The sequence below is a fragment of the Falco naumanni genome, chromosome Z, assembly GCF_017639655.2.
Source record: "Falco naumanni isolate bFalNau1 chromosome Z, bFalNau1.pat, whole genome shotgun sequence".
Classification (NCBI taxonomy): domain Eukaryota; kingdom Metazoa; phylum Chordata; class Aves; order Falconiformes; family Falconidae; genus Falco; species Falco naumanni.
In genome coordinates this window covers 77,505,239-77,526,290 of record NC_054080.1, presented here as the reverse complement: position 1 = coordinate 77,526,290, position 21,052 = coordinate 77,505,239, and the positions used below count along the sequence as shown (strand labels likewise).

At 41.6% G+C, this 21,052-nt stretch overlaps 1 protein-coding gene across 11 annotated transcripts in view; it reads left to right on the top strand.

Annotated features, from left to right (window-relative positions):
• Window positions 1–21,052, top strand: part of CELF4 (CUGBP Elav-like family member 4) — a 721,304-nt gene that overhangs the window by 406,145 nt on the left and 294,107 nt on the right. For all 11 annotated transcript variants that reach the window (XM_040580543.1, XM_040580547.1, XM_040580545.1 and 8 more), the window contains exon 3: window positions 5,426–5,474. In XM_040580543.1, coding sequence (XP_040436477.1) covers window positions 5,426–5,474 — 49 coding nt within the window. The remainder of the gene's footprint in view (window positions 1–5,425; window positions 5,475–21,052) is intronic.

Here is a 21,052-nt window from a genome sequence, read left to right as displayed (position 1 = left end):
GAGAAAGAGGCAGATGTAATGATATGTCCAAGTTCATCCAGAAGGCCGGTGTAAAGCTGGAAACAGGCTTTGTCAGAGGTTAACACCTCTACTTTTTACACTGTACCAGACTGACTCTTTGGGAACTTCAGAAAACATCTACAATAGAATACCTTTCCTCATAGTTTTTGATACAAAGCTTTAATCAAACTGCCCAATCTGTTCTCAGGGAGTATTCAAATTTCTTAAGCCCCTTAAGGAAGGGTGGAAAGGCTTTTATTGGCTAGGTGATCACTGTGGTCGTCTTCCATGGTCTTACAGATCATACAGCTCTAGAATCACTTTTGTCTCCTGAAGTGACTTCTTCCTTAAGCACAACCAGCATATTACATGCAACACAGCTCTTTTCTACCTTGGACACAATTTTCCTAACCGTTAGTGGCGTTTCAGTGATCTTCAGTAGTCTTCTCCTCTTCTCACTTTTCCTTCCTGTTTCAGATCACATTTGAAGCCATTCACTGGATCACCATCCTCCCTGCTTTCTTCTTTTCATCTCTGTGTTTGTTCATTCTCAAGCCTGGTAGAGCCTTAGTCCTGGCTAGAAACACCAGGTATATTAATGAGTAATGAAAAGCAAGTGACAGAAGAAAGTAAAGTGTAGTAGGAACAGTGAGAGGGAGAAAGATGGAGACAATGAGAAATCAGCTGTCTCTGCTTCATGCTCTTCTTTCCCTGGTGATTCTTCTACCTGCTTTAAATTAATATCAAAGCCAGAGGGAGCAGAAAAAGGTTGGTGGGGGAGAAAACGACAACCTTAGGAAAAGAAAAATCATGATGCAGAAAAGCGTCTGTCCCCTGTCTAATTCCTGCAGTGGCCTGTAGCTGATGTTGCTGAGAAAAATACAGCAGCAAGCTCTGACATTTCATTTCTGTGGAGAATTGAAAAAGGGCTTGCTGTAATTCATCGCTTCTTGTAACTCAAACCCTTTTTGACAGGAGAACCTGCGCTGTCTTTTAACAGTGGCACCACGGTGGCTGTAATTGGACATGAAAAATGATGTCATGTTTCTACTTTCAGGGAGGATTGGGGTGGGGCAAATGGCAAGTTGGTGCGAGAGGGTGACATCTGGCATTATTTGGATGAGTTTGTTTTAGGCAAAAGAAAGGAAAAGCCAAAATGAAGGGTATGAAGTGTAACAGGTACAATTATCTTTTCCAAGGATAGTAAAGATGGGTTTTGGCAGAGATAAATGTGCAAAGAATCAAAGAAAAATAAGAACCATGATGCATCTGAAGTTCTAACACCTCCATCAACCCAAACGGGGTTCCTGAAACGGGGCCGATTCACAGTTGTAATGGTATCCAGTGCCCATTGTTCTCAACACAGACAGAATCTGAGGCACAGGCTTCGCCTGACGCCTCACTGGGAGCACAGTTGTTGGTAAAGCTCTGATTTGCCATCCCCTTGCCAGCCCTTTGAGAACTGGGTCTGTCATATGTAACCAGAAACTCAAATTTTTGGCTCTTGCTTAAACCCTTTTGTGTCTCAGTGGTCCTCAGCACACCTCTGTTATGGATTGTTCTTGAATGAGGCACTTTCAAGTAAATTTGTGGCCAAAATGGATAAACATTGTCGTGATTTTATAATGGTTTTATCACTATTAGGCATTCTGGTACCATAATGTCATGAATCTTCACAGTTTGTATAAAGAAAAAAATTTAGTCAGGTCTTAAAGGATAGGAGGTAGGCTAAAGGGACATAAAGTCTTTCTGGGTTAACTAATGGTAAAACAGTAAACTTCTTTTACTGTAGCAACCCAACAGGGATAACACAGAATAAGGAGCCAAGACCATATTTCAAAGGAGAGCACAGAGCACACCATGGGCAGAGGAAAGAAGGACCATTGTGACGGACAAAAGTGTAGAGCATCCTAGAGGAAAGCCTAACAGAGTTCATCCAGTCCAGCTGTCAGTTCAAATGCTCATCAGCCTACCTAGGTCTTTCCCCATGTACACAAATCTCTTTTGAATAATTCTAGTGATAGGGATCAATAAAACCTCACAGCTATTTCTGTCGTTCCTATGTTCCCATGTGGATACCTGTGGTATTGATTAGATCTGCTGACTGGTAAATCTTTCTCCTATCACACTCTCAGGGTCCACCAAGACAGAACAAATACTAAAACTGTCCATATCAGTATTCCCCAAATACTACTCAGAAGACTACCATCTGAAGTATAAATTTTGGTTTCTTTGCATTAAACCCATAACAATACCTGGTTGAAAAATAAGCAGAGAGCTTTAACCTCTCAGTTCCTTTTTCCACAAGAAGGCACTTCCCCAGACTGGGGAAGGTATGTCTTTCTGCCCTTTTATTTCCCCACATAACCCTTTTCTGCTTGCTGTGCTATCTCTTTGCTCCCACGGTGTCTGTATTAAAAAAAAAAAAAAAAAAAAAAAAAAGGTTTCATAGACAGAGAAAGGAAACTTAATTATTTTCCTCTCAGTGTTTCTCCCTATAATTGGTGTCTTTCATGTCAAGATGATCTCAATTTGTATTATGGGCTCTGTGCAGGCAGCACTTTCTCTTTGGTCTATAAAGAAGTTGTCAAGTGTATAAATCATAGTATACATTAAATTACACTAGCCTTTTACTTATTAATTTCCCCAGGTTTTTCTTCCTCTGTTGGATGATCGTTCCCTCCCTCTTTTTTCCCTTTCTTGGGGATTGTCTTTTTTTCCTCATGCCTCAATCTAAAAAAACCCAAAAAGAAACAAACAAACAAAAAACCCAAAAAAAAAAACCACAACCACAAAACAAAACCCACAAAACAACTGCAAACAAGCAGTAGTCTCCTCTCATTTTAGCTGATAAGGATATGGTGATCTCTTCTGCCGTTTGATAACCGACCACACCCAACTCAACAAGTAGGAAAAGCTCTGTCTTGTTTTCCTAAAGGCTGGATCCAAAGTTCACTCAAGTTCAGTGGGGATTTTCATGGCTTTTAGCAGGGTTCGTATCAGTACCTACATCGGAGGATTTATGGAGTGTTCTTCGTTGCAAGGCTGTGTCCATTTTGGGCTCCAGACATTGCCTCCCAGGGCTCTGTGCAGCACACCTCCCATAAATTCCTGGCTGCTGTGACTGTTTCTCTTACTGACTGCTTGGGATGCAGGTTCTGTCTGTCTTGGATTGAGCACCAGGGACCCCTGACCACTCTCCTCTGATGACTGGAGTTAGATCAGCCATTGCCTCCACATTAGGAAACCATAATTTATAGCATGAGTGCAGCTGTCAAAAGTTAACAGGTTTCACATCTGACTTGCGTACATGGACGGTGTCAGCACCAACCTGATGTAAACACAAATCAGTCGCAGGGGCTGAACAGCTGGGGAAAGTTAAAGAACAGTAACTGTGTAGTCTGGGCTCATTATCCTGCAAGTGAGAACCAAGATGGGGTTCATATCACCCAGCTCTGACTGCATAGATTACTTCTATGATTAGTGGAGAGGAACAGGCACGGCAGAAGATCAGTCATCCTTTTAATTTCAGACACCAAGCTTAAGAGTGGCTTAAAATTACACTTTTTAAACATCTGGAGTAACATGGCATAAGTTAGCCTCCTCACCTGTGTGTTGCCAGATCTGTAATTGTCTGTAACAGCCACCTGCTCACATGTGGTTACAGGAGACCTATGGCAGGATGTCCATCCTGCTGCTGCTAACACATCACCTCCAGCCTTGCTAGTATCTTGTGATATGTGTATGACCAACAGGTCTTTACAGTTGCAGAAGCAAGGACTGATACAAGGTTTATCTAGTATCAGATTCTTTGTTGGTTTTAGCACTTTAACTGTCTGGAGTTTGTTGGATGATACAGGTATTCAGGAGAGAAGAAATTGCTCAGTAGCATCTGTAGCCATTGATCCTTTTCTTCCCGAGTGTGAGTCTAACTGTAGAGAGTTTATGGCTAAGTACATTTTCCTCTAGAGACAACAGTGCAGCAGGATCTGCTAGGCTCTCCATCATCTTAACCTACTTGTCAGCCAGCTTGATAACTTTTTATTACTAAATATGTGTGCAGAGCAATTAGAATAAATCTAAATTATTATGAACTACTTCCAAAAAAAAAAAGGGGAAATTAGGAAAAAAAGAAAAAAGAAAACTAACAGCCTTGCTGCCCGACTCTGATTATCCACAAATAAGGGAGGGATAGTATCACCTGAAGACACCTGTGACACTCATCAGCCAAATTGTGGTCTGACTTTATTGGGAAGCAACGGAAGCAATGTGTTGGAAGATTCCCATTGCCTTCTGACTTCCTGCTCCTTGTGATGACTGTTTGCACTTGCTTTTTTTTTTTTTTTTTTTTGAGTTGCCAAATCTAAGGGATACTTTCATTCCACTCAGGGGTGCAGGGGTGGTCACACACAGAAAGCTACATTGAATAGTCCATCTGCATAGTATATGGATTGCTTTAAGTGACATGGAGGAAGAGGCAGGGAAGGGCTTTCAGATGAAAATCTCAACTGGTTCTGATCCGATCTGCATCTGCAGCTATTAACAGGGAGGACATTCCTCACCCCTGTTCATCGGACACTTACAAAATGTTAGGCACTACCACTGAAGATGATTGTGGGCATCTGTTGCCCTCTCTCCTGGGAGCGAGCAGCTCTGGGGGTAATGATGCTACCCAGTGCTTTCGTTGAGGGAGAGAGGGATAAATTGGAGAGCAGAAATCCTATTCACAGCACAATGGCAAAGCTTTTATAGTTTCTCACGTTCTGATATGAGAAAGGAAAAAGATGTTTGAAAAAGAAACAGAGCAAGATGTTTTGACTCATATCCTACTCTCTCCCCCCCCCCCCAAAAAAAAAAAAAAAAAAAAAAAAAAAAAGACTCGATGACCAACACTCCTGCAGCATGTGGACAAATCAGATCCAAATCCCATTCCCCAAGGATGAGATGGAGCATGATGTGTTACGGGTGACTATCTTACTGAGCTAACAGTGAAGGTGGAATTCACTTTTCCATTTTCTTTTCATCGTGCCAATCTCAAGAAATCTTTGCAATTAAAGTTTCACTGATCCCAATGTTCTAACAAAGCATTCCTGCTCTGACAGAGTAGTGTTTCCAGAGAAAACTATTAGAAAGTTAAAAAGCTGTGTTTAATATTTCATTGCCTGCGTGAAATGAGTCAGACCGCTCTCCCAATGTGATTCAGCAGAGCCCCTGTCAGGTGAATGGGGTGACACTGATTTACCTCAGACTAAGAAGCAGCCTGTATTCAGTGGTGACTTATTTGCTTACTAATTGTTTTTTTTTCCACCCTCATGGAGTAAATTCTGGTGCTAACTACGTTGCATGGTTAAAAAACAAAGCAAGACTCTGCATGAATGTTTAATTCCACCATTAATTATGTGTCTCTCTTCGCTCTTTCTAACAGATGAACAGACCAATCCAGGTGAAACCAGCGGACAGCGAGAGCCGAGGAGGTAGTTGACTGCATTGCTTTCAACCACACTGCTAAGTATAATTGTTGTCTCTGGCTTCTCTCAGGCAATGTGCTGATCAATTAGTAACGTAATCACTGCCAAAGAAATTCCCTCTGCAGCAAAGATTCTCTTTATTAAATCTCCTTTACTTCGTCTCGCTTTCCTCATATTCAATTATTATTTGATTTTAAAAGGCAGGCAGGTGCCAGAAATTGCCTGGGAAACAAATAACTGCCTTGTTAAGAAGTGAAGCATCAGGCACTGACTTAACAAAGTTTAACAGCGGTGATGGCAATGTAGGTTTTCCAGACCTGTGTTGGCCTGAGCTGCAGAGGTGTTTAATTTGGCTAGGATGAGGCAGATATTTTATGGTTTATCTGACCATGTTGTTTTCACTTGGCCTGAAGGAACCCTGCTTTTGGAAAAAGCAAATTCTAAGGTAGCAGTTTTCTGCACCTGTATCAGCTTATCTGGATAAACCTGTTGTGGAAACAGAAGACTTCTCTCAGTCACAGGGAGTTATTCAGGATTAGTACAGGTGTAGCCAAAATCAGGAGCTGGTCTTTTGCTTTTCCATACTGCACAGTAGATTTGGAAGGCTTTGCTGAGTGACTGTTTGGTAGATCACCAGTGTTAAGGTGTTTCCTCTAGAAGGTATTTACCACAACTGATATGGTTTGTCAAAGCAAACACAAAGCCCATGGGGAAAGTGTGAGATAGTCTGTTATGCTGGATAAGTTATCGTTGTGCTTTTTTTCTTTTTTTCTTTTCTTGTGTCTGTACATTTATATATACATGCATATATAATGACACAGTGCTTCCTTCCACTCTCCACCTATCTCTTCAGGAAAAAATAGAGCGGCTTTTGCTGATACATGCAGCGGAAACACTAGTGCTTATGTATCATATAAGTGTGGGAGTAAATTTTGTCATTTAGTAATGATGTGGCTCTTAGATGTGCGAAAATTCTTTAATTCCCACCACATACGTAAACTCTTCTTCCTTTATGCAACAACTATCTTCAGGCTGGCATTAGTGGAAACCATCAACAACTGCTTAAAAGTAGTAAAATGTGTCGCAGACAAAAGGTGCTGAAATTGTGTTCTTTTCTCAGTTGAAAGCTTTGGATTCCAGAGGCTTTGAGTGCATCAGTGTGAGGCTGAAACTCTCCAATGACTCAAGTCATTGGAGGACTTTGTACGTAGCTTGTAGTTAAAGGGCTGGTGTTACAGAGTGGTGAAACCAGCAGGTCAGCAGAGGCTCTGTGAGGAAGGGCTGCAGTGCCACGTAATTGCAGAGCAGGAGAAGAGCTGAGTGCTGGAAAAATGCCAGAAAGCTCAGGGATAAATATTGCACTTTCAGAGTCCCTGTAAAGTAAATTTGAGGGAATTTGGCCAGCACTGGGCAGAATATCTGATGGGCTCCAGGATGGCAAGTTTCTGCTATCAAGGGCCACGATACGTTTCTAACCTGCCACAAAGGCATGTCACATTGTACAGCATCATCTGGTGGTTTTTAACAGAACCAGGTCAGTTTACCCTCTTTCCCTCCTTGCCTCACAATCTGGCTCTGTGTCTGAGCAGGAGTGGGTAAGCCATGGGCAGTTGTCAGTGCCGATTTCCTAGGGGAAAAGGCAAAGGCTCAGCTGCCTGGGCAAATGAGGGGACATTATGCACATTCCAGTGGAACTTGTGCCGACAGCGCGAGTGAAGGGAGAGCCTTTTGTCTATTTAATTAGATGTACAAAAAAATAATAATTAGGCTGGCCAATTTGCTTAGTGCGCCTACAGGGTATGTAGCTCCCAATCACTGGGTTTGGGGTTTTTTTTGTTGTTGTTGTTGGTTTTTTTTTTGTTTTTTAATGTGAATCACTAATACAGAATGCATGCCTGGCTTTCTGGGAAGCCTTTTCAAACTCTTTTGCTAAGAGCAGCTGCTTTTAGGCGGTGCAGTTTGAACTGCAAAAGGCTCTGGTGGCAGTTTGATTCCACATTATCCACCACACCAGTGGTTCCTTCCCCATTGTATTTTAGCTAATTATAACCCCAACGCACACAAACCTCATCTTTTATCATACACTCTGCTCCCATATTGCTCCTATCAGTGGTGATCATAATGCAGGAGCCAAGTGGGTGCACTCATCATTGGCATGAAAGGCACGTTGTCGTAATTCCCCACAAGCTGCTTCTGGGCTGGTGATGTTTCAGGACAGCGTGACTCAAGGGCAAATATGGGAGAGAAGAACAATTGTCACCCAAGGGAGGCATTGTTTGAAGACTTAGGTTCTTTGCAAGCCCACTGGTTAAAGTAGGTACAGCAAACAGAATGCTAAAAAGGGGGGCATGTATCTTAGGAGCACACCAAAAGGCTTCATTAGGGCGGCAAGATAAAGGTCAACTTCAACAGCAAAGGAACCTAAGTTGTAGCTTATTATACTGTGCCTGTGTATCAGTACGGGACGTGAGAGAACAGAGGGGCTTGGAAGATGAAGCAGCTCTTCTGCACACACAGTACAGGTCTTCAGTCTGCTCAAAGCCCACACTCTGAATACACCTCTCTTCTGGCTTACGGGGAATTTTGGTGCCAGGTCAATGTACGAAAGAAAAAATGCAGTGTTCTTTGAAACTGTAGTTTGCAAGAAGGCTTTTACTGGAAATAGTGAGCAGTATCCTTGAGGAAGTGAGATTCTGTTTTATATAGGGGCAAATACCTGCCCTTTGCTAAAACAAGAATCTTTGACTTTTCCAGCAAGTTATCCCTCAACCCAAAGCTGGTGGGAGTTCAGAATTTACTCTACCCTGCAACCAGATCCTGCTCAGCATTTTTTTCTCTTGTTCTGGAGTCTAGATTTTGTTGGTATTTAATCCTTCCTGTCTTGATTCCCAATTGAACCAAAAGCAGATGTGTTAGCATCTAGTGCATGTGAGTGAGAATTTGGACAATTAGACTATCTAGGTTTGGGGACAAATTCAAAATGTTGCTTGGCACAAATTACACTCAACCCAACAAAATGGAAATGCTGAGTGCCCCTTATTAGTTTTGCTGGGTTTTATTATTTTGTTCATTAATCCCCATATTGAACAAAGAGCAAGACAAATCCTGCAATCCTTTTCAATAAAAACTGGCATTATTTACATTTCCCACATCTCACAGGAACTAGAAATGAATGTATCCTCAGTACATTCTCTAGGGAAACAGTCTAAATCAATGGGAAAATTTTGCATTTTGCATTTTGCCTGCTTGTGCACATATGTATAAAAAGTTGTACAGGGATATTCCTTCTGCAAAATGCTTCATGAAGCTTCAAATACCTGGTTGGTAAAGAGTTCTTTGACATTTCATAGAGACTTCAGCAGTAATAGAATTGATAGAATGTGACAAAAAGGCAACAATTCTGTATTTCATTCTGAAAAATTGGAGTGTAACTCTAGCTCTATTAAGGGTGTTTTAAAAACTCTCATTGGCCTTTGTGTTGTCCAAAATTTAGGTTGACTATACAGAAACTACTTCACCATAGATTAGGTAGTCCAGTATGGTTTTAGGGATGTAAGCTATGACTCCACATTAAATTCTGAACATGACAAATCTCAATTAAACTGATAGAATTTTATATTATTTTCATGCTGTTGTTGATGGGGGTTTTTGGTTTCTTGTTTCATATTCAGCTCTAGAAATAGTCTTTAGATATCAGTGACTTAAAGTTTTGGAAACTTATGGAAAGATTTCAAGTCTGTTTTGTGGTTTGGGGCAAAAGTTTGGAGCTGTTTCTTATTTTATCCGCAATATCTCTAGCTCTCACTAGACAACTCACACTGCAGCTGGCAGGGTTAACCTATGATAAACACAGCCCCAAGGTCCCACTAGGTTGTACAGGGAGTAACATTTTTTAAAAGGAAAAGATTCTCCTGCTGCTCTAGTTGTACTCGGTTAGTGATGCTTAGATGCTCCATTGCTCCCACATTCCTCTCAAAGGACAGAGGAAGGTCCGTAAAGAAAGGCATGCAAAGATGCCCAGAGTGTGCTACCCAGGCCCAGTGTTAACGTCTCTACCAAGAAACACTTTGTGGTGTTTTTGGGGTCGTTCTGCATTTTATGGAAGAGATAGAGAAGGTTCCTGGGCAAAAGAAAATAAAAAGGCGAAGTCCAAAGTGGTTCAGAGTTGAAAGGGTGCCGTGTCCTACAAAAAGGGTGTTGAGAGATTTACAGGGGTGTGCAGTTCATCACATTGTAGCATTTTCTGCATGCAAGACTTCACAAATCTACTAAAGCTTTTGTCTGTGTTTGTGCTTGCAAGCCAGTTTTTTGGGGGGTATGTTTTGGGAAAGCATGTGCAGTGTGTGGTTTTTTGTCTGTTGTTTGGGGGAGGTGATAGCAGCAGCTGGAAGGTTTGCACTTCATATTGCAACTGACTTGCATCATTTCTCTACTTGTTACTCGATGTGCAGGCTCTGAATTTATCTGCCTGGTTATGGTTTACTCCAGCTTCAGAGAAAAATGTCCAAGCATTCATTTACAGTAAACAGAAAAGCAGTGGTGCCTTGTTCACGCACTATGATCTGTTTCTTTTTTTCCCTTCCATCAACTTAGCAATGATGATGGGGCCAGAATGGCCTCTCCACAATTTCTAAGCCCTCTTTTCCTTTGGGACAAAAGTCTGAATCTATTTCTTATTTCATTCAGGCCATTTCCAACTCTCACCAGCTCTCTGCTGCAGTTGGCAGGGTTTATCTGTGACAAACAGCCCAAAGTCCCAGTAACTATTTGGCATTTAGCTGTTTTCCATTTAACTAATCAGAATTCTGCGGCTTTTGCAGATGGCCAAAACCTCTCAGAAAGCTTCCCATCCAGGTACCAGCCAGATCCAGGCCTGTTTAGGTGCTGCAATCAAGCAAGACTGGTTGTTTTCACCTTAGTTTGCCTTTACACTGGTACAACTATGAAACATGGAGCAATTTCCTTCTTCCTTGGAAGTGCTTTGCAAAGATTACATTTGCTTGCTCAGACCTTCAGACTGGAAAGGTCTGAAGTAGAGAGTTAAGGATGAAGAGATGGCAATTTTGGCAGAGGTCAGCATCTCCTTTCCTGCACTGCTGGAGATTAGGCTATGGCTGTGTGCAAGAAGTCCTGAACGATGCATGCACCAGAGTTGTCCCTTTGTAATTCTCATCTCTCCCTTGTCTCTGAACCACATCTGTTGCCTGGCACGTCAATCTCCTTGGAAGCTTCTTTACCAGCAGTTCCCTATCTGGTACCTTTGGTGGGCTTCTTTAAAAGACTTCCTAACCCAGAAGCTGGAAAGCAGGCTGAAGGAATGTCCTGTTTCCAGATGGTAATCCACACAACCTACCTTTATGTGGCCTGCCACAGCTTTTTCAACTGTTCATCTCTTTTTCTTTTATGGTTCCCACACCCATCCAGCGGGAGCAGGCAGGTGGCCCTGGCAAACACCTCAGGAAGACAGATAATGTTCTCCCTTCTCACAGCAGGGTAGAAGATCCAAGCTTACTTCTCCATGAATGCATACCCATTAACTCCTTCCACATTGCTATGAGCCCAGTATGATTCACCCCAATCTTTTGTAGCTTGGGTCACCTTTGTTGTGAGCATTGCACTTGCAAGGCTAAGACTACTAGTTGGACAGTAACAGCTTCTGTCTTCATGTTTTATGAGGTGACCTCTGGACAAATCATTTACCACACCCAGGACCTCAAACTCTCCTTTCTTTTCCTTAATGCCCATAACAGTTTAAACAACATTTCTCCTCCTTTTTATATGCCCTTACAGTTTGAAAGATTTGTATCTCCATGCCAAAACCTCCTTCTAAGTCTTATTCATCTTCTTTTCCTGAATTTTTTCCCCAGACATGATTAATCAACGGGTTCTGACTTTTCTGGCACAAGGAATTAAAAAAAAATAATAATGCCTCCACACCCAAACCTGAATCTCTTTTCTCTGTTAATTACATATCCGATATTAAACAACACCCTGGTGCTGAGTTGCAGTATCTTTGTGTGAAGGGTAAAGAGAAGGAATAATTGTTTAAAAATAGTCTAATATTCTCTTAAAAAATCCAGTGGGAGAGGAGATGAGCTCATGAGTCAAAGGAAAAAAAGTTATATGATGAATCTAACCAGAAGATCTTGATACAAACTGGGAGGCAGGTTTCTTGCCTCAGAGGCTGGGGAAGTGTCAGAACCAGCAGAAAACCTTGGTGTCATTGATAGGGCGGGCTCCTGAGGAATGGCCGTTGGAGATGCTATAGTACTGGGAGGGAGAGATGTCAGTGCCTCGAAACACATTCACCTCTCTATCTAGTCAAGGGAAGGGAGCTGGGCCTAGGATCACAAAGGCTACCTCAGATACTGCACAGTCTCGAGCATCACCCTGGCCCCTTTTCTCCTGTATGTCCTGGGTTTGTCCCCATGTGAACAGGGACACATGGAGTCCAGGGCAGAATCAAGAACGTCACCCAGATTTGGACATCATTGCTTTCTCTCAGTTCAGGTGAAGCCACAGTCTTCAAAAAGCAGAGCCAAGCTTTAGACCCCATTGTGTGTGATAGAACCTTCTACAGCAATGCTCAAAACCACTAGGTTCAAAGGAAACCTGTCCCTTGGATTTAATTCCAGGTCTGAATATCTGTGAAAATCTATAGTGTTTCTCCTTTGGTGGTAAGATAAAACTCATCTAGAAAGAACATTTTAGTACACATGAAAATCTTCTCTTTCTAGCTGTGGCTTGTTGTGGGGCTGATTACAGTCAATGGAAAATGAAAATCTGATTTATTGAGGAAATTCACAATTGCGTGACCCTACTGACAGCTAACACTGTTGTCCTCACAAGACTGTATTTTCAAGCTGCAGAAAGTAGCAGCATGCAAATAGATCAGTTAATTCAAAGTGGCCCTGGATGACCCCATTCGTGCCCTCCACTGTCTGGTAAAACTTTATTCTAGGGGAGAAAAAAGGCTGCAGCAGACCCGCATGTGTAGTGTTCTATATTCAACGATTGTTGAAGCCTGATGTGCTCCATTCCATACTCACCAGCTGAAAGAATACAAGGGACATCAAACTTTTCTTCATGTCTGCCCTTTCAATCATGATTGAAATCAATGGAAGTGTGCCTGTCAACAGGAACTGGAAAAGATCCACAGGACACTGTGTTCTAGCACATGTCCTAAGGACAACCTTTTAAAATCAAGTATTAAGGGAAAAAAGGGGAAAAAATACACAACATGTTGCACATTTTTCATAAAACATCAGTAACCTAATAGTTTTACTGACAAAAAAGAGAGTCTCGAGCAGAGCCTGGGGAGAGGCTGGGAAGCTCATTGCCTTGAGGTTTTGATGCCGGTTCTGGTCTCTGCTACCACACGACTTTTGATCAATTATGTAACTTCGATTCCCTTTTCCTTCTCACCCTTCCTGCACTGCCTGCTTAGGTTGTGATATGTTTTGTTTGCTCATTACTTGCGGCAAGTGCCTTTGGCATTCATCCATGTCAGGCTGTCAGTGTCATAGGTTAGGACACCAGTGAAAGCCTGTAGCTGTGCCCAAGATGATGTGTATAGGACCAAAAATCAAACAGTGGATGGTGGAGGGCCCTCATGCTACAGTGTTATTTGGAGGTTTTTCAAGAATATGAGAGGTGGTGGGAGGAAGAGAGTGGAGAAAATAAAAAATGTAATCCTATAAAAAACTCTGCCTTTGTAAACAACTCAGGCTCCTAGGTGAACTCAGGGACACATTACAATCCTAGTATCTTTTTTTAATGTAAAGGTTGCTTGTCAATGGGTTTTTATACAGCATTAATAATGCATATATAGATATGCTCCACAATTAATTGCAAAGCATTTATGGCACTGAGCAGTTAGAATGCATTATGATAATCACTCCTCATGCATTGACTTTATTGTAAAGGTTTTGCTGATCATTATAATTGGCTTGTTATTACACAGGGATATAATAACACCTCTCTATAGTAGTTTATAGCACATCAATAGCAAATGCATTCCCTTTATTGGAAGCAATGTGCATTTTATTAGAATATAGCTGAATAAGTGCAATCCATGTAGACAAATGAAGTTTCTAATGAACTGTCTCACAAAAAAGTTGAGCCACTTATTATGTATTTTTCTATTGACATACTTGTAGTTATGGTTACAGGGGCATTTCTTTAAAAAATGGACATGTTTCACTGTTCTTTTGGAGAAACATTTGGGGGAAAGGGAACATATAGGCAATTTTTCTGCCAGTTGTTGAATAAAGTGAGAGTGACTGATGCTCATACCCTACAGATTTCATGTTCTGTTGATTTTCCAAGCTTCTTCCTTGTGCATTTCGTCTGACATTCACAAAGGATCGAAATGTTCTCAGACCAAGTCCAAGCCCAGCTCCCAGAGCGGTCATGCACCAATATCCCTCTATACAGTCAGCAGTGAGCGAGGTATGAGGGGTCTGGTGTTGTCTTTACTTCTGCATTGTGGGCACTTCTGTATTTTTCCAGGGATACTTCAATAAAAATGCACAGGCAATCCCTGGACAAGGCCTGTAATTCGAAACATCCAGTTTCTCACCCCATGTCAAAATGTCATTGCTGCTGGTTGCTGTACCAGGAAGGCAGAGGTCTTAGAAGAGGTCTGATGCAAAATGTGATGTAAGGAAGAATGAAAAAGAAGAATTAGTACAAAGGAAACTGAGCCATCTGGCAGAAAACTCTTGTGTTGTAGGTCACTTGGAAACGGGATAAAAGGAGACATATTTTATAGTTAACAACACAAAATGTTATAAGGCATCCAGAGTTATTCCCCTGCCTGACATCATTACTCCAGGTCTGAACTTCAGTTCCTCCTGGCAACTTACAGTTGCATGCATCTGATGTACACATGTAATTAATGTGTGTTTGTTTATTCATCTAACCCCAACTGTAATCAGCGTCAATCAAATAACTTTTATAACCACTTTTATAACCCTGGCTCCAGATAAATAAGTTTGTTGTTTCCAGATCTAGTACAGTTTATACAGTCATACTGCTGCCTAAATTATTGCCAGGGTACAGCTGAGTCCAGCATTCAGCACGTATTGCTGTGTGCCCGTTTCTCCGTGACTGTCACTTGTTTACTGCATGCTTGCAAAGATCTTTGACTAGAGTAATCCAGGGTCTTTCTGGAAAGTGAGTTTTAGCATGATATAGGAGCTAGAAAATGTCTGGACTGCAGTCAGTACCCTCAGGTCTTGGCACACAGGGGTTATAACTAAGCAATTTAAAATAAGACTGGATCAGCCCTGCAGATTCAATGCAGACTGAACTCTGTCTTCTCTGAGCAGGCATTTCAGTGAGGAGGGTTTTGCCCCTTGCCTGCTAAGATTCCAGATGATAGTATCACAGCTTGCAAGAAGTTTCAAGACTCAGGAGATACTGGAGGTCAAGAAAACTTTTCTCCGTGGCATACACAGCATTTTCCAGTTGCTATATATATTCTGCACTACGGACACAAAATCAGTTTGGGAAGTAGAAAATCCCTGTGTAAACAATTTAGCTCTCTGAGTAAACTGTATCTGGTGCTTTTACCCAGAAACTGGTTGTCTTAGGAGCCTTGAACTTACTGACAGAAGAAATCTTAAATAGGGCTTCTATAACACTGTCCTTAAAATGTTATTTCAGGCAGGATTCCCTTTGCCTAGTTTTAGCACCTAAATATTAGTTGTATAGTCTAAGTTAGTCATCTAGGCTTTGCCTATGGACAGTGGAGGGAGAGAGGTGCTTCCAAACTGTGATCTACCCCATCCTAAGATGGATGGGATAAATGATGCCCAGAAGTTTCCTTTCTCTCTCTCTTCAGTGAATCCGGAATGAACCTGCGACAATTAACTCAGATTTAGGTATCTCACTTTTAGACACCTGAAAAGAGGTAAGATGAATCGCAACTTTCACCTTTTCAGGCCACAGTTTTCTATCTGTATTGTATGAATGATGATACTTCACCATTCTGAAACCCTAGTTAAGATCTATGAATAAAAATTGCTATATAAAACCTGTGGATTCTAGGAGATGCTGGGGTTTGTCCTAAAAAGGGAAGGCATCTTTTTCCATTACTGTTTGCTTCATAATATCAGGGGAAGATAAGAGGGGTAGTATCCCAATCAGACTGAGCAATAGAGATAATCTGATCAATTTTAATTCCTCTTTAAAGTCAATTTCCATTTTCATTTTTGTATTTGGGTTTGATACCACTCCCATTCTCATAGCAGAAAGTGAACTCAAAAAAAAAAAAAGTTTTAAATTAAAAACAGTGCATAACGTCAGTGACTTTAAAATGTGTTTTCATAATTAAGAAAAATATTTTTATCTTTAAAACCAGCTTGTTTTGGAATCTGTGATGGAAAATGAATACGGCCCCTTGTAATATCATTTGTAGAGAGGTAATTTTCAAGGCAGCACTGCACTGAAACATTTTCCCCCAGGGAGGATAAACAGTTGGCTTCAATTAGTGAGGGACTGTTTCCTTTCTTTTCAATTTTAAGGACAGTCTTGCCGCCTGATCCTGCACAGAGGAAGAGAAAGCTCTATGCAATGCAATAGACTGCAGCTTGGAAGACTGAGGCTTAACTTCTTGCCTTGTCACCGATTTTCACCTTGACCTTGAAGAGGTTACTCAGGGTCAGGTTGTTATTCTTACTCCATTTCTAACTGATGCCTAATATTATCTTTGACTGTCTAATACATACAAAATTGGCCAAACAACTTGCTCTGATTTCAGTTTCCTTCTATAAAATAGCATTGGTGCTGCAAGGATACATACATTAAAGATTATGAGGTGCTCAGGTTCTCTAATCATTAGTTCCACAGAAGTAACTTGGTTAGATATATAGAGATGTTCAAAAGTGTCAAATGTGTTTCACTGCTCAAATCTCACATAAAGTCAATGGGCCTTGTGTGTCTAAATATTCCCTTTGAAAAATAGTTGGAGCCAACTTTGTGGGGCTGATTCCTCACACTTTTACAGTGGAGTCAACCAGACTCTTCCCTGTAAGAGACACTGCCTGTTCATGCTTGTGGGAACTACAGCAAGACATGTCCTGTTAGAAAAGGTTTGTTTCATAATACAATTCCAGATTGCCCAATGAACAGGAGCAGAAGATTTGTTAAAAATAAGAGATAAGTATCTCAAATGTATTAGGACTGGCCTTAGTGGAGGGATGCTTTCTTGTAGCATCAAACCTAGTAAGCAGGAATTCATAGTTAGTAAACTACTTCCTGCCCATGAGCTGCCGTATGAATGGTAATTAATTCTCCCAAATCTTTATTTTATCCATCTCTTGAGTCACTGATGAATTGCCAGATGCATTGATTATAAACCACAAACTACTGACACTTATAAGCATCTATCCAATTAACATGAAATTATGTTGCCACAATGTAAGGTAGGTTGGATGAGTTGCTTTCTTGGATTTATATTTTTTTTCCCCCCACAATGCCTACGACTATTATTATTAAAAACAGCTAGTGAAGAAGAGATGTGGGAGAATGGGCCAGAACTTCAGGCAAGGGGGAATGAAGATAGAATGAGTTTAATGACTTTAGAGATTGGACTAAACCAAAGCAGTCTCTCCACTCCCTAGATCAGAAATCTAATTATTTACTATCTATCTTGCAGCAGTGCCTGGGAGACCAGTTATGAACCATGACACCAGGTTCATTGCACAATACAGAACAGATGGAAGCCCTCTTTTCCTTAAGAGCTTACTCTCTAAAGAGAAGACCAGACACAGCGTCTGGATGTGCACCTGTCATGCAGTGTCTTCCCAGATGCAATAAAAGGCATTGTTCTGGGTTGCACAACTGGGAGTGAAACTAATTCATCAGGCCAGGGGCCATGGAGTTATGGGTCTACCTGGGGAAAGGAAACATTAAGGGTGGCCTTGAAGCAAAGCTCCTTTTGGGGACACATCCTCTGAGACAAAGCGAGTGACTTCCTGAGTAACATACACAAGACCTTAGGACCTTCTTGACAAGGACCCTCCTCCTGCACAGTCACACCATGTGCTATTTGGTCGCAGCTAAGGTGAAGAAGCTGTCTTTGGTGGACAAGTTTGCTAGTAGAAAAGAACCTGAGATTCAGCAGATGCTGGAGAGACACATCACACTGACAGGGAGACCACTATGCTACCGCGCCACTTGCTGCGGGCAAGGCAGGTCCCTGGGTACTGTGGGAGAAGCAAGTGAGCAGGAGAAAACTGGGATATAACAGTTCCTAAGTACCAGCTGTCTCTTTACAGGCAACTCTTCAAAGGGCCCAGAGCCACCTAGAACAAAACAGGGGTCAAACATCGTGTCTTACAACAGAAATTCAAATCCTGATGCAAGTATATTCTCCAGTGTTTGCAATGAGCTGAATTTATCCCTGTCTCTCCTTGATCTCAGCGTGTGATCCAGCACTCTGCCCTGGTATTACAGGCAATGTGGTTTTTATTAGGGCCTGTAATGTTCTATTATTGAAGTTTGGACTTTGAGAGGAAAGGCCAAAACACCAGAGCACTAGCCATTCTTCTGGTGTTTCTGGCTAGATTAAAAGGAAATGAATAGGGTTTAGATCTAGAAGGAATTGTTAGATCTCACTTAACCTCTTGCATAAACTGTAAAATTTCACCCAGATGTTCTGTGCTGAGGCGTCTCACTTGTATTTGAAGAATAAAGAAATTTAGCCGGAGAATGACTCTTTTGAGGGTTCAGCACAACTTTGATATCAAACAAGTTGGAATTGTGGAGATGAACTTTCTGAAAATCTTTTAATCATTTTGAAAATCGGTTCAATTAGTAAGGACACATTTTTGCAATCAATTATGTTTAACAACTAGACACAGTAGGATATATTTTCCAACCAAAATAATTTGGATGAAAACTTGCTTTCTGACCTAAATACGCATGCCTCCCCCTTACCTCCTGCACACAAAACCCCGAGCGGCTATGTTTTGCTGGGGCAAAGTTTCCCAGGCTTTGCTAAAGAGACCCTAGAAAAGGCACAGCAGGTTGATAATCCTGAAGCTGAACAGGTGAAAATCTGCATTGTGTCTATGAAGTTCATTCAGAGCATTGACAGGAAAGCTTCCTAGAAAGTGGATATTAAGATGCAGAGGAAGAAATTTGCATGACTTCTATATGAGCAGCGCTCTCATTTCCCTCTTACCACATTTCCATACCAGCACAAATGTTTCTTCTCCTTAAGTTTCTAGCTTCCTAGTCTCACCATGTGCCAGACAGGTGAGAGAGTTCCAGTGCTCTTCAGAAAGCTGTGCTGTCCCCATCCCAAAAAGAACATCTCACCTGCCTTAGCCAATGCCCACAGAAATGGGTCTTACTGCGTGTTGAGAGACAGGATTTCCATGGGCAAATAATCAGAGGAAAAAAATCATCCGTTTTACAGACATTAGTAACATGCTGACCTTTAACAACATTGCAAGCCTTCATTCTCTCTTTAAAGTATTATATCCATCCTTAGGGGGAAAAACTTGTAGCTAAGGATTGAAATCAGCAGTGGATCATAATGCTAGCTGTGCTATTCAATTGCCCTGCTGTATTTAGGATCCATTTATTTCTAGCTATTTTTTTCTGTCTTGAATCTAAAAAAAGAAGTGACCAGGCTGGCAGTGACATGTGATTAATAGATTGCACCTTTAGAAAAGAGTTAGCAAAAGGAGATTAGCATTGCAGCCTATTATTTATTAATTAAATGCAGACACCCTATTTATACCAATGCTGATGACATTAGTTCATGTCCATGCTTTGGGACTGCGTTATCCATCCAGTCTCCTAGCATAGTAATGATTGTTATTAAGCTGGTGAATGTTGCTGGGCTCCTTCTGTCACTTGCTGCTGTTATGAACAGAAAAGGACAGCCCAGAAGTTAAAGGTCCAGCCTGAACTTTTATTCAAGTGTCTGCTCTGTCTCTGACAGCCTGGGTTACCTTGGCCATAACTATTGCCTTCTTTGGGACATCACTGCCTGCTTTGGAGCAAGGGAGATCTGTTCCTCCTATAGCTCAGGGTGCAGTGAAGATTAAGTGTGCAAGACAGTATGCTGTATGAGACCTTTTCCATTGCTTACAGGAAAGAGGATTACGTTAGTGGGTGTGTATGTATCTGCTGCTGCTATTTCAATTAGCAGAATGGGAAAAAGCTATCACAAGTGTTGTCATTTAGTAGTGCCAGTCTTCACCTGACTCTTGTTTTGATAAGTTGGTCCTCCTGCCTGCAAAATGTTCAATGTAAACTCCTGAAGCCAGTCGACCCTGAAGTTTCCATTATTCCTAGTAGCTGTTTTCCAGATCCTGCCATCAAATGCAGGAAAATAAGCAAATAGCTTGCAGGACTAAATCCACCTCACAGCACTTCAGGGAAGCACATGGGCTGCTCTACCAGATGTGAAGCTTGGGCCAAATAGATTGTGATAAGACTGTCCTCTCCTGCACCCTTGAAAAAAGAGAAAGACATGTTGGTCCAGGACACAGATCTGCTGATCTTATATCAGTTCTTTACCAGCTCCAGGCAGATCACAAATGAATACATGGCCCTTGGCTGAGCCCACTGCAATCACATGAGCCAGCAAAGCTCATAGACCACATACATTTTGCCTTCAGAGTGAAGATGCAAATCCAGGGAAAACCTCACATTCATCAGATGGTGTCCTTGAAAAATTACAGTTTGGGTATCCACAATCCAAATGGTCAATTACCCCTGCAAAAGCATGTCAGAAATGCTTAGATTTGGTAGGGTTTCTTGACAGGCTGTAGTGCGTGCTTTTTTCTGTGGTTGTGTCTGGTTCTTTTTCCACACATTATAGGACAGGTGAAATGCATGAACCAGTCTCTTAACAGTCTCTTGTCCATGTAAGCAACTGCTTTCATAGTCAGCAGGACTTTCTGCAGCCAGTGAGGGCAGTCTGGTCCTGGAGGGGGTAAGATTTTGTCTCCACTGTGAAAATTCATAATTCTCCAGAGGTACAAAGATGAGGTCTGAAACCAGGGTGTACCCAAGAAACTATTTAGGATTTGGTCCAAAGCCTACTCAGACTGCAGAGGCCTTTGGACCAAGGCCTCCATGGAAGGTTTCCTCGAGAACAGTCCAAGTACCTGAGTCTTAAACACCCTCTTACCATCAATGTGGTGTTTGCATATTGGAATTTTCTTCAGGAATCATGTTACTTCTCTGAAAGCTGAACATCGTAACAGCCAGCAATTAAAAGCCAATGTTCAAGAGCCTTTCAGCGTTATCTACGCCACAATGCAATCTGAACACATGCAAAAGATGTTCAATAGATGAATGAAGACAGTGAATGGGCTGATTTATCCTGGGCTGTTTCTCACGGTGTGAAGTCTGCCTTTCACAGCCTGATGAAGTGCAGAGACAAGTTAGTGAATTTGCTACCAGGAAGGGCGCACACATTCATTTCCCCTCCTGCAAATATATTTAGAGATGTGAGCAGAGGGAAAATTACAGCCAAAAAAGCAACCACTGAAAATGCAAACTATAGTTTATTTTGGCAAGTTGGTGTTAAAAAGAATTGGTTGAGGGTTGCAGAA